This window comes from Monodelphis domestica, chromosome 2 (genome assembly GCF_027887165.1).
Source record: "Monodelphis domestica isolate mMonDom1 chromosome 2, mMonDom1.pri, whole genome shotgun sequence".
NCBI lineage: Eukaryota > Metazoa > Chordata > Mammalia > Didelphimorphia > Didelphidae > Monodelphis > Monodelphis domestica.
This window is the reverse complement of record NC_077228.1, coordinates 467768093-467780820: the sequence shown is the minus strand read 5'-3', so window position 1 is coordinate 467780820 and position 12728 is coordinate 467768093. Positions and strand designations below refer to the sequence as shown.

The window sequence follows — 12728 nt, the reverse complement described above, 5'->3', positions numbered from 1 at the left end:
AAAAAAAAAAGAAGTTACCATAGCTTGCAGATAATCATGGTCACAAAATGTATAAGAATGGATAAATAAGGAACTTAAGTCTCTATCTCTCCATAATACAATGACTCTAAACATATTATTACTACAAACAAGAAAACAAAAACTCACTTTTCTTTATGGGGTTGAAATTTCGAAAAGTTGCTCTACTGTTGTACAAGTATTTTAATCCACATTTTACTAAATGTGATAGAGAAACAGAGGTTTGAGAGAGTAAATGAGGTCACATAGAAAGTTAATGTCTGAGGCAAGATTCAAATCCTGACTACAAATATAGATTATCTATTTCACCATTGTCATAAATAACTTCATTACATTAAAACATTTTTTTTACTACTTTAAATGGAAGTTAATGTTCTCTACATGTTTATATTCTCACCTAATGTACTACTAAGAGTTTGTGAAAGAAGTATCTCTTACCCATAGGAAAAAGCATCATTATCTCTCCATTTTGAAATAACAGAAGCTGCCAGTCCAGCCAAGATAGCAGTGCTATCGAAGAACATGTGAAAAGAATCGGAAATCAAACCTAAACTGGGAGAAAAAAAACACAAATAATAAGCCATAATTGTGACCAAATATTAAGTACCCTAACTATGCTGACTAAAACAGAATTCATTCTTTTCCCCCCAAAAAATTGTACTTATTTTTATGAATTTCCTATTTGTTAAAGGTACTACTATCCTTCTAGAGTCACAACCTCTAAGTCACACTCAACCCTTCCTTCTGTTCACACCTTTCATATAAAGTCCTATAGAATTTAACAGCATCTTTAGTGCCTGTCCACTAGCTCTATTTACAAGGCTACTTCCCTATGTCAGGGCTCTCATCACCTCCAACAAGGATCACGACTCTCCTTGCCTCCATGCTTACCCCTCTTCAATATCCATCCATCTTCCGTATACAGATGCCGGATTATCTTTCATCATTCTTAAAACACGAATCCTGCCACTTCCCTTTTCAAAATGTTGGATAAAATACAAACTCCTCTGCCTGGCATTTAAAGCAGTTCAAAATCTCTTTCCAGACTGTCCTGATAGACTCTGTTATCCCTTATGAACCATGTTTTACCCAACTGGCCAACTTGCTGTTCCCTATACATGATATTCCATCTATATAGCATGCATCCCTTTGTATATGCTTTCCCTTTTGCCTGGAATGCTCTACCTCCTAACCTTTGCCTCAAAAACAAAGTGACTCCACAATTTTTTAAAAGCACATTTTGTCACTTCCAACAAGAAGCTTTTTGAATCCCTAATTCTTCAGTGATCTCTCCCCTAAAAATACTTTCTATTTACTCTAATATAAAAGAGTACGCATGTTTTCCCCATGTTTAATGACTCCAAATATTTGGATTCCCCAATGTCAAAGCATAAAACAAGTAAATAATAAATGTATGTTGAATCAAGGACTTTAGCATCTGGCTCATATTGGTGATCCCTCAAATTCTCTCACCTCTTGATTTTTCTATCTCCTTAAACCCTATCACTTATTCCTGTTCTCCACTTCAGTTACTCATGAAGATAGTCACACCCTGGACCTCAGTAAGAATATTATCTACAAGTGTCCCACTTCATTAATCAAAAACTGACATTCCTCTAAAGAGCCAGAACTTCTTCAGTAACCTCAACTGCTCTTATGGCTTAACTATCATTTCTAGACTGGTAACTTCCAGTCTTTCTTATAAGCTTGGGTCCTGCAAAACAAATATTTCAAATTGGATGTCCTGGAGCATTTCAAACTCACTTTGTCCAAAACACTATTCATTCTTTCCTCCCAAACACACCAGCTTCCAGACATGACATTATTTGTCAAAGGCACTATTATTCTCCATTCTCCCTGGTTCATAACAGTGTAATCATCAACTGCTCACTCTACCTCACCACATGTACCCAATCAATTGCCACATCTTCCAACTCTTACCCCTATTGCTACTCACACAGATACACCACCTTAGTTTAGGTTCAAATTACCTCTTAACTAGGCTACTGCAATGGCCTCCTAATTGTTCTCTCTAACTCCAGTCTCCCCTCAATCCAGTCCATCCTTCACATTGCTGCTAAAATAGTTTCTCTTTAGTACAGATCTAACCACGGATACTTCCCCACTTCCTATAGTCTCTACAATAAACTATAAACTCTTCTACTTTAGTCAAGCTCTTCATAACTTGGCTCCAACCTCTCTTTCCAAGCTCATCGTGCATTATTTCCCTTCCAGTATTCTGTGATTCAATTAAATTCACCTTCTCTGTGTTCCTCACAGTTAACACTCCATCCTTCCTTCTCTGGCTCTTTGCATTGGTCATCCCTGAGTATGTGCACTGCTATTCACTCCTCATATCCACCACAATGAAAATCTCTCTTTCTATAAGACATAGCTCGTGGGCCACTTTCTATAGAGAATCTTCCTGATGCCACAACTGCTAGTACCTATCCTCCTAAAATAACTTGGAGTTAAAATATTTGTTGTTTCTTCCTATTTGTTTTCTTTGTATCTATTCTGTATATATGTATACAGGTGTCCCATGAGTTTTATGCATTTTTAAGGTTTAAACTTAAAGAACTAATAGCATAAAACCATTAAACTAGTTACTGTGACCCTATTAGACTATAAACCCCTTAAGGGTCAAGACTGGTTTGTTTTTCCCTCATATTTTATGCCTACCACCTACTATCTAGTGCCAAGGCACATGGTAGATGCTTAATAATTTTTAGTAATTAAATTTAATCAAGAGACCATTTTCACTTTTACATAGGAATGTTTATGTTACACTAAGATTATCAAATTGATCACATATGTATTTTTGGTAGCATAAGTACCCAGGACATCAACATGGGATAGGCCCACTTTTGGGGCACTCTTTTATAATCAGGAATCCACTCTTTTCCCAATCTACTGGTGACTCAAATCACTTATTAATATGCCTGATCACTCAGTCTTTAACCTTGACCCTTCTGGAGTCTCTGATACTATTGACTAGTCCCCCTCCTCCTAAAGTTTCTCTCTCTTTTGTGAATTTTAGATTTACTCCACCCGGCTAAGTCTTTAGAATTTTAGCAACCAGGAATGTATACATCCCCACTTAAGGATTAAGTGTGGGGTGAGGAAGGTCCATGACCCACCTGTGCTAGCAAGTGACAAATCAACTGACTGATGCCCTGGGCTGTCCAAAGCCAAGTTTAATCCACCATTGGTACATGTAAGACACAGGAAGTGATGTAAAGGACTGTCTTTATATTTTGCATCTCTTCCTGTGAGAAGGACTTGGCGGTGGAACTTGACTGTGGAGGAGCTCAAGTGTGAGACCTCAGACTGCTTCCCTTAGACTGTCACGTGGTGAGTGCAAAGCTTATTCCCCTTTCCTTGGATTTTCTTGAGGCACCAGCCTCTGAGGAGGCCCTTCATCTTGGAGGAGACCTAGTGGCTGAAAACAATGCTAGATTTAATCCTCTGCCCCCCTCCCCACCCCACACACACCTTGGCTGGGGCCTCTGAACTCCTGCCTGGTATCTATCTCCTTTTTCTCTCTTTCTTTCTTCCTTAATATCTTCACTCTATTGTAAATAAACCACCATAAATTTCCATTCTGACTTGAGTATTTCATTGGGATTTAGAATTTAAATCCCTGGCAACCAATTAAAAATATATTGAGTCCAACCAGAAGTTTAACCCCTAATACTATGTTCTCAGTCTGGATTGTTGGGTCATCATTCCTACCACTAAGACAGCCAAAGGCAGGGAGCGAATAAACATTTATATAGCATCTAATATGTGGCAGGCACTGGGCTAAGTACTTTTATAAAAATATTATTCATTTGATCCTCACAATAACCATATGAGATATGTTGTTATTACCCCCATTTTATAGTTGAGGAAACTGAGGCAAATAAAGGTTAAGTGACTTGCCTAGGATCACACAGCTACTAAGTATTTGAGGCTTTTTTCAGGTCTTCCTAACCCCTGGCCCAGGCCTCTATCCACTGTGCCACCTAGCTGTGCCATATCCTGATGACTTACTGCCAGATGCATTTCCAAATGGTAATAAGGGGGTCCATATCCAGAAGTTGTGCCACTGTGTCCTTGATACATATTGTTGCAGGATTAGAGCAAAATAAACCTTCTATATTAAATGTTCAATGACCTGTAAGTACCTTATTTCATCCCAAAACGGAACACAACTAAGAAGGTGCTGTTGTTAAGAGCTACTCCTACAACATTCACTTCTAACTATAAGTGTACCCCAAGGCTCTGTCATGAGCTCTCTTCTTTCTATGTATTCTCTCTTGGTTACTTCCTTTGCTCTTATAGACTTAATTACTATCTCTTTGGTATATGACTCAAATTTCTATCAATTCAGTACCAGTTTCTTTAAGCTCCAAAACACATCATCAATTGCCTATTAGACATATTAAACTGGATGTCCTAGAGGCCATCTCTAACTCAGATATACTCAAAACAAAACTCATTTTGTCATCTACCCCCAACCTATCATTCTACCAAAATTTCCCTTTCTGTCAAAGGAAGACCATTCCATTCTTCTTGTCTATCAGATTTATAAATGAAATACTATTATCTTCTTTATCCCATATGTCCAAATCCAATGTCAAATGTTGCCATTTCTATCTTTAAAACATTTGCTGCGTCTAACCTCTTCTTTTTATTCACACAGATATTACCTTGTTTCAGGCCCTTATCACCTCTTAGATAAGACTATTCCAATACCCTCCTAACTGTTCTCTCTGACTGAGATCTCTTCCCACTCCAAAACAGAGAAGGGGAAAAGGAATAAATAAGCATTATGTGTCTTACATGCCAGGCACTGTGCTAAGCACTTAACAAATATCTCATTTTCTTCACAACAACCCTGAGAAATAGGTACTATTATTATCCTCTGGTGTGTTTTCTATGAAAGAACATAACAATGCATAATAATCCTCTTTCCACAAGTTTAAAGTAGTAAGTTTAAATAATGTAATTGAAAAATCTAATCGAGGTTAGCTATTTTTCTTTCCCTACCTTTCATCCCTTTGGTAAAAAATGTAATAATGATATGGTCAATAAAAGGCAGAAAAAAGAAGCAAAAGGACTAAAACAATAAACAAAACAGGTAACTAGTCCCAGAATAATCTTATATTGACTGTATTCTAATCCAATTAAATTGTGACAGAAAATGACTTATTCCCAAGGGAAGATAAATTAGGTACCTCTGAAAGTACATATTAATTTTCAGGCCACTAGGGTAAATAGATACTGCTCTGCAACAGTAATTAACTAAATTTCCTAGAGTTTTGAAAGTTATAAATTACCTATATGAAGCCTGGAAATACAAATGATGATAACCATCACAGATAGCACTTGATAAATTTAAATCACTGAAAAATATTACCATTAATTTTGAAAATGTATTTTCATTCCTCTAAAAATGAGTAAAATATAAAGATATAGAAACATAACATAATATTCATATAATGTAGGCACGATACATGAAAGGAAAGATCAATAAAACTGAAAGTAAGGAAATCATAGAACTAATAAAAATAGGATCTGGTTTTATGAAAAAAATAAAATTGATAAACCATTGCTTAATTTGTTTTTTTAAGCAGAAAATCAAATTAGGAGAATCAAAAATGATAAAGGTGAGTTCACCACCAATGAAGATGAAAAAGCAATTATTAAGAGCTATTTTGTCCAATTTGATGCCAATAAATCTGACAATCTAAGCGAAACTGATGATTACTTACAAAAATATAAATTGTCCAGAATAAAAGAAGAGGACATAGAATACTTAAATAGCCCTTAGAAAAAGAAATTAAACAAGCCATCAATGAGTTCCCTAAGAAAAAATCTCCAGGACTTGAAAAATTCACAAGTGAATTCTACCAAACATTTAGAGAAAATATAAAATAGGCAAATGGGTTCTACCAAATTCATTTTACAACATATACATGGTGCTGATAGCTAAAATCCAGGAAGAGCAAAAACAAAGAAAGAAAACTATTTACCAATTTTCCAAAGGAATTTTGAATCAAACATTTTGAATAAAATACAAGCAAGAAGATTACAGCACTATTATCACAAAGATCATACACTATGACCAGGTAGAAATTATATCAGGAAGGCCTAACTGGTTCAATATGAGAAAAACTATCAGCATAATTGAGTATATCAATAATAAAGCCAACAAAAATCTTGGGATTATCTCAGTAAATGCAGAAAAAAGTCTTGGACAAACTACAACAAATTTTTATTAAAAAACAAAAACAACATTAGAAACCATAGGAGTTAATGAAACTTTCCTTAGATTATAATTGGTATCTAAAACCATCAGCAAGCATTATGTGTAGTGGGAATAAGCTAGAAACCTGCCTGATAAGATCAGGAGTGAAACAAGGATACCCATTATCACCACTATTATTCAACATTGTGCTAGAAATGTTAGCTATAGGATAAAGGAAACTAAAGAAATTGGAGGAATCAGAATAAGCAATGAGGAAACAAAACTATCACTGTGATTATATGATGTTATACTTGGAGCATACTAGAGAATCCACTATCAACAAGCTTAAATAATTAATAACTTTAGCAAACTTGTAGGATTTAAAATAAATCCATAAAAATCATCAGCATTTCTATTTATTACCAACAAAGTCCATCAGGAAAAGAGAAAGAAAATTCCATTTAAAATAACTATGAACGGGGGAAGCTGGGTAGCTCAGTGTGTTGAGAGCTAGGCCTAGAGACGGGAGGTCCTAGGTTCAAATCTGACCTCAGACACTTCCCAGTTGTGTGACCCTGGGCAAGTCACTTGACCCCCATTGCCTAGCCCTTACCACTCTTCTGCCTTGGAGTCAATTGACTCCAAGATGGAAGGTAAGGGTTTAAAAAAAAAAAAAAACTATGAACAATATAAAATACTTGGGAGTCTATCTGCAAGTCAAACTCAGGAACCATATGAACACAATTATAAAACACTTCTCACACAAATAAAATCAGATCCAGGAACAACTGGAGAAATATTAATTGAAAATAGGTGGGCACTGATTACTAATTCTAAGACATAAGGTAAGAATTAAAAAAAAAAGCCTGGAAAGACTTACATGAACTTGTGCCAGGTTAAAAACGCAGAACAAAGAAAACACTGTACCTAATAACAGCAACATTTTATCATGATCAACTGTGAATGACCTAAATGTTCTCAACAATACAATAATCTAAAATAACTCTGAAGGATTCATGACGAAAAACACTAATCACCTCCAGAGAAATAACTTAAGATGTATGAATGCAAGTTGAGGTCTACTTTTTTATTGTCATTCTATTTTTTAGTTTGTGATTTCTTTTGCAACCTAATTAATATGGAAATGTTTTACATGACTACACAAATATAATCTATATCAAATTGCTTGCCTTCTCAAGAAAGGGATAAGGGTGGGGGAAAGGGGAAATCTAGAACTCAAAATCTTAAAAAACAAATGTTAAAAAGTTAAATTTTATTCATTCTCTCTCACTTCCAATATTCAGTCAGCAGGCAAGTTCTATCAATTTTAATTTTGCACTATCTCTCATATGCATCTCCTTTTTTCTTCTGACACTGCTACTACCCTGGTACAGGCCATTATCACCTCATGCCTAGACTATGGCAAAAGTCTGCTGGTAGTCTTCTTGCCTCAAGTCTCTACTCACTCCACACCATTTTCCACTCAGTTCAAAATTATTTTTCTAAAGCTAAGGTCTTAACATGTTATATCCTCCGGTCCCCTCCATTCAATAAACTCTAATGACTCTATTTACAAAATTCTGTTTAGTTTTTAAAGTTCTTCATAATCTGTTCCCTTCCTATCTTTCCAGGGTTCTTATTCCTTATTCTCCTTCTCCATACCCTGTTAATTCAATGGCATGGGCCTCCTTAGTAATAACACTCCATCTTCCAACTCTGGGCATTTACACTGGCTGTCCCCCATGCCTAGAACTCTCTCCTTCCCCATCTCTGCTTCTTGGCTTCCCTGGCCTTCTTCAAATCTCAACTAAAGTCCTACCTTCTGCAATAAATTTTTCCCAGTCTTCTTTAATCCTAGGGCCTTCTCTCTGAGACTTTCCCCATTTTATACTGTATATATCATGTTTGCATATAGCTGTCTACATTTTGTCTCTCCCATTAATACTATGAGCTCCTTCAGAGCAGCACAATTTTTTTTGCATTTCTTTATATTCTCTATGCACAGTAACTGGCACATAGTAGGTATTTAGTAAATGCTTGTTGACTAACTTCAAGTCATAAAAATCTCTCACTTCTCTAAATTCCTAGAACAGTCATACCACATACACACACACACACACACACACAAACACAAATGTATTAAGCATCAGCTAAATACAAGGTTACTATTTGCTAGGTATTAAGAAAAATGAAGATGGCTGACATAGTCCTTAACCTTAAGCAGCTTAAACTGGGAAGATATAAGATGTATATGGGAACAAGAGAGGCACAAAGGAAATGAGTTCTCAGGAAGGGATATTAATTTCTAGAGATTTCATGGAGGAAGTGGTACCTAAGCTGGCCCTTAAAGTGTGGAGAGATATAGGGCAAGAGAGTTCTAGGTGTGGAGGACAACATGAGGAAATGTAAAGGCAAACCAAAAATTAAAGAACCATTAAAAATATAAATTCTTTAAAATTCAGAGCCCTTGAAGAGAAAAAAGGAAGATGTATTCATTCATCCAAAACAAAATGGCATTGCATTCTTCCTACATTGTAATATATGACAGTGTCACAGATCAGTAGGATATCATGGTTTGCAAACTTGTGAATCACTGACTCCCAGTTTCCTACCAACAAACCATTTTGAATAAGTCTGACTAGAAGGCTTACAGCTCCATAAGTTTAAATATCACTGATACTGCATCATCATTTAAATTCTACTAGTATGGATATGGTGTGTTTTTTAGATGAATTTCCCCTTGAAACAGAATATTATGTTCATTATCACCATTTAACTATTTAATATTGAGCTAGAAATGTCAGCTATAGCAATAAGACAAGAAAAAAAGCAATTTGAGGAATAAGTATACACTAAGAACAAACAAAATTATCACTTTTTGAACATATAAGAGCTTACTTGGAAAACCCTAGACACTCAATTAAAAATCCAAATGAAATAATTAACTGCAACAAAGTTGCAAGATATAAAATCAACTCACACAAATCACCTATTTCTATATATTACTAACAAATTCAGCTTGCAGGAAAGAAATTCCATTTAAAATAACTATAGACAATATAAAATACTTGGGATTCTTCCTGCTAAGATACATATAAAAACCATATGAACACAATTACAAAATACTCTTCACACAAATAAAGACATCCAAATATTAGCAGAAATATTAATTATTCAGTAGACTAAACCAATATAATAAGTGACAATAGTACCTAAATTAACTTAATTATTTGATGCCAAACCAATCAAATTATCAAAGGATTATTTTATAGAACTAGAAAAAAATTTTAACAAAATTAATCTGGAGAAACAAAAGATCAAGAATATCAAAAGAAACAATTAATAAAGGGGGAACAGGAGATTATCAATGGTGGTAGTAGTCTCTCGGTAACCGAGGATGATGATTGTCTTTGTGCGTTTTCATCTATGATAGATGAGTGTGCACAAAGACATTTGTGCATGAAGGAGATTTAGGTAGAAAAGTCGATGCACAGGGACAGTCCCACTCTCTTGGCGTTGGAAGCCTGGGTCCAGTGGCACAGAAAGTCATTACACCTGGAGACTTCCTCAGCTGCATTGGATGGCCGTGTTGTCTTTTGTGCTCCAACACGCCCTAAGCACTCCACAGTGCTTTGCTGTGTCGCCATCTCAGCCGTTGAACCTTCTTGTTGGTTTCTTCTGTCTGTTCGGCCGAAGCAGTCTCCACATGCTGGGTGAGCAAAGCCCTGGTTCACCAGGGGTCAATGACCCAATGGCTACCCTCACAAGGTTTAGCCGGCCTGTGAAAGCCGTTGCCCGGGTTGTGGCCGCTGCTGCAAGCTAGCAGCTACTGGGAGCCACAAGTGAGAGCTGGGTGTCAGGTGAGGGTCAGAGGTTGGAGAGCTGCCCTAAGAGGGCATGACAAGCCCTCCATACCAGAGATACTACCCCTCCTGAACACCCCATACACCGCCTATCATACCATAGAAATGAGGCTAAAATACAATTGTCCAATAGAGAAACTGTACTGATTACTAATGGAATTGGGTAATATTGGAATTTATAAAGAAATTGTGGTCTTTTTAGAGGAATTATATATACAAGAAGAAGTGGAAATAGCAGAACTATGAGAAACCCAGAAAGGTTTAATCAAGATCTCAGATTCAAATTAGGGATGATAAACAGTAGGCTGGCTAATTAGAACAAAAGAGGTTAATTAAGAAATCTCTCCAGACTGAGTTCAGAGGACAATGAGTCAAATTCAAATGGCCTCAAGAAAGGTAGTTTCTGCTTGAAGTCAGAGGAATAGGTATTGCTCTCTCAAAGAAAAAAGGATCCTGAAAAGGGGGAAAAGTGAATAAAGAGCTGGTCTCAGAGTCCAGAAGAACTAGATTCAAATTCTGCCTCTGACACACATTGATCCTGAGTGACTCATTTAACCTTGTGATACTCCAGGCCCTAGTATCTCTCTGTTGGAGAATTACTTGGTAGAAGTAATTTTCTTACTAGGAATTCCCTATGCTAATCAATACCAGATATCAAACTATATACTATAAATCCATAAAATTTATGGATTTATATACTAGAACTGGGTTAGATATAGGAAAGTTGATGAGAAGAACATAATAGGTATACAGTAAGGAGAACCAAATGAGCACATTAGTCTATTATTTAATAAAACCAAAGGATCCACCTATTAGATAAGATCTCTTATTCAACAAAAACTATTGAAAAAACTGGAAAGTAGTCTGACAGAAACTATAAATAGAACAACATCTCACAATGTGTAACAAGATGAACTTCAAATGGAAACATGATTTAGACATAAAGGGTAACAAAAAAAGTAGAGGAACATGGAAGAAACTATCTGTCAGACATAAGGACAGGGAAGAGTTTATAACCAAAAAGGAGAAGAGATTCAGAGGTAAAATGGGCAAGTTTGATTACATAAATTAAAATGCTCTTGAATAAACGAAAATTAATGTGGCTAAAGTTACAAAAGTAGCAGGAAATTAGGGAAAATTTTGCATAAATGTTTCCCTTGCAAAGTTCATAAAAAAAAAAAAGGTGAATTCAGGAGGGGATGTGGGAAAACGGGAATACTAATGCATTGATGGTAGAACTGCAAACTGATCTGGCCATTCTGAAAAGCAATTTAGAACTATGCCCCCCTCCCCCAAATGATTAAACTGTTCATACCCTTTGACCCAGAAATACTGCTATTAGATGCACATATAAAAAAAGGCCAAGAAAGAGAAAAAGAACTCATGTAAACAACAATAAACTTCTAACCGTTTTTTGTGGTAATAAAGAAGTAGAAACTGAGAGGTTACTCAATAATTGGAAAATGACTGAACAAGTTACAGCACATGAATTTTATAGAATACTATTTTTCTATAAGTTATGTGGATTTTTGAAAAACTTTAAAAGACTTGTACACATACAAGTCAGTATATAGGAAAACTACTTATGAGAGTTTTTAGAGTATTTAAATTTTAGTGGAAATTATCAGAATAGAAAATTATTTGTTGCTAAAGGACATACCCAGATGTATAATCTCAGTCATCATTAACTCTTTCCTCTCCCTTAGCTCCCTATATCCTGTGAACTGCCAGCTCATCTAATATACCTTCATAACATCTCTCCCATTAGTCCCCTCTCTATTCACATAAGCCACCATGCTAATTCAGGTTCTCATCACTTCTCACTATTAAATTTTTATGTGTGGTTGGACTCAGAATATTTAAATTGGTGGTCGCCAGGGATTTAATTTCTAAATCCCAAAATAAATTACTAAATGGAATTTATGGTAGTTTATTTACAATAGAGTCTAAGATATTAAGGAAGTGAGAAAAGGGTAGAGAGAAAACTCTGGCTCCTCTGAGCCAAGTAGAAATTCAAAGGCCCTAATCAGGAAAAAGAGTTTCAAGACGATGGGCCTTTCTCAGAGGTTTACAACTCCAGAAAGGCGGGATCACTAAGTCAGCCTTTCACTCACCAACGGTGACCCTCTAAAAGAAAAGCAGTCTGAAGTCTCCTGCATGAGTTCCTCCAGGGTAGAGTTCCACAGCCAAGATTATCTGTCTTCCCTCCAGCTCCAGGTGACTGATCCTTTACTCTAAGCCTGGTGACTGACTGGTCTCTTTGGTCTTTGTTTCCTCTATTTAAAGACCTTTTTCTCTTGTGTCACCTCCCCTAAATTTCACATCTACCAATCACAGCAGATGCTCCTCTCCAGCACTGCCCACTCATTCACACACGGGTCACAGACCTCCCACTCAATGCATTAAATGGGTGTTCACACCTTTGTGTGATTAGTTATATCTTTTGTGGTTAGTTAACACCTTTTCTGGTTAGTTCACCTTTTGTAGTTACTTAACATCTTTTTGTAGTTAAAATGGGTAGATCTACTTAAAATACTGAGTAAGCACCTTTTTGTAGATTAAAATCTAAAAATAGATTGTGGATTACAATTCAATCTTCCCAATAAAGGAAG

General features: G+C 36.0%; 1 protein-coding gene across 1 annotated transcript in view; it reads right to left on the bottom strand.

The window, feature by feature from the left end:
* SLC30A7 (solute carrier family 30 member 7) overlaps window positions 1-12728 on the bottom strand; it is a 97788-nt gene that overhangs the window by 76014 nt on the left and 9046 nt on the right. Inside the window, exon 3 of the mRNA XM_001381841.4 lies at window positions 457-570. Within this exon, the coding sequence (XP_001381878.1) occupies window positions 457-570 (114 nt within the window). The remainder of the gene's footprint in view (window positions 1-456; window positions 571-12728) is intronic.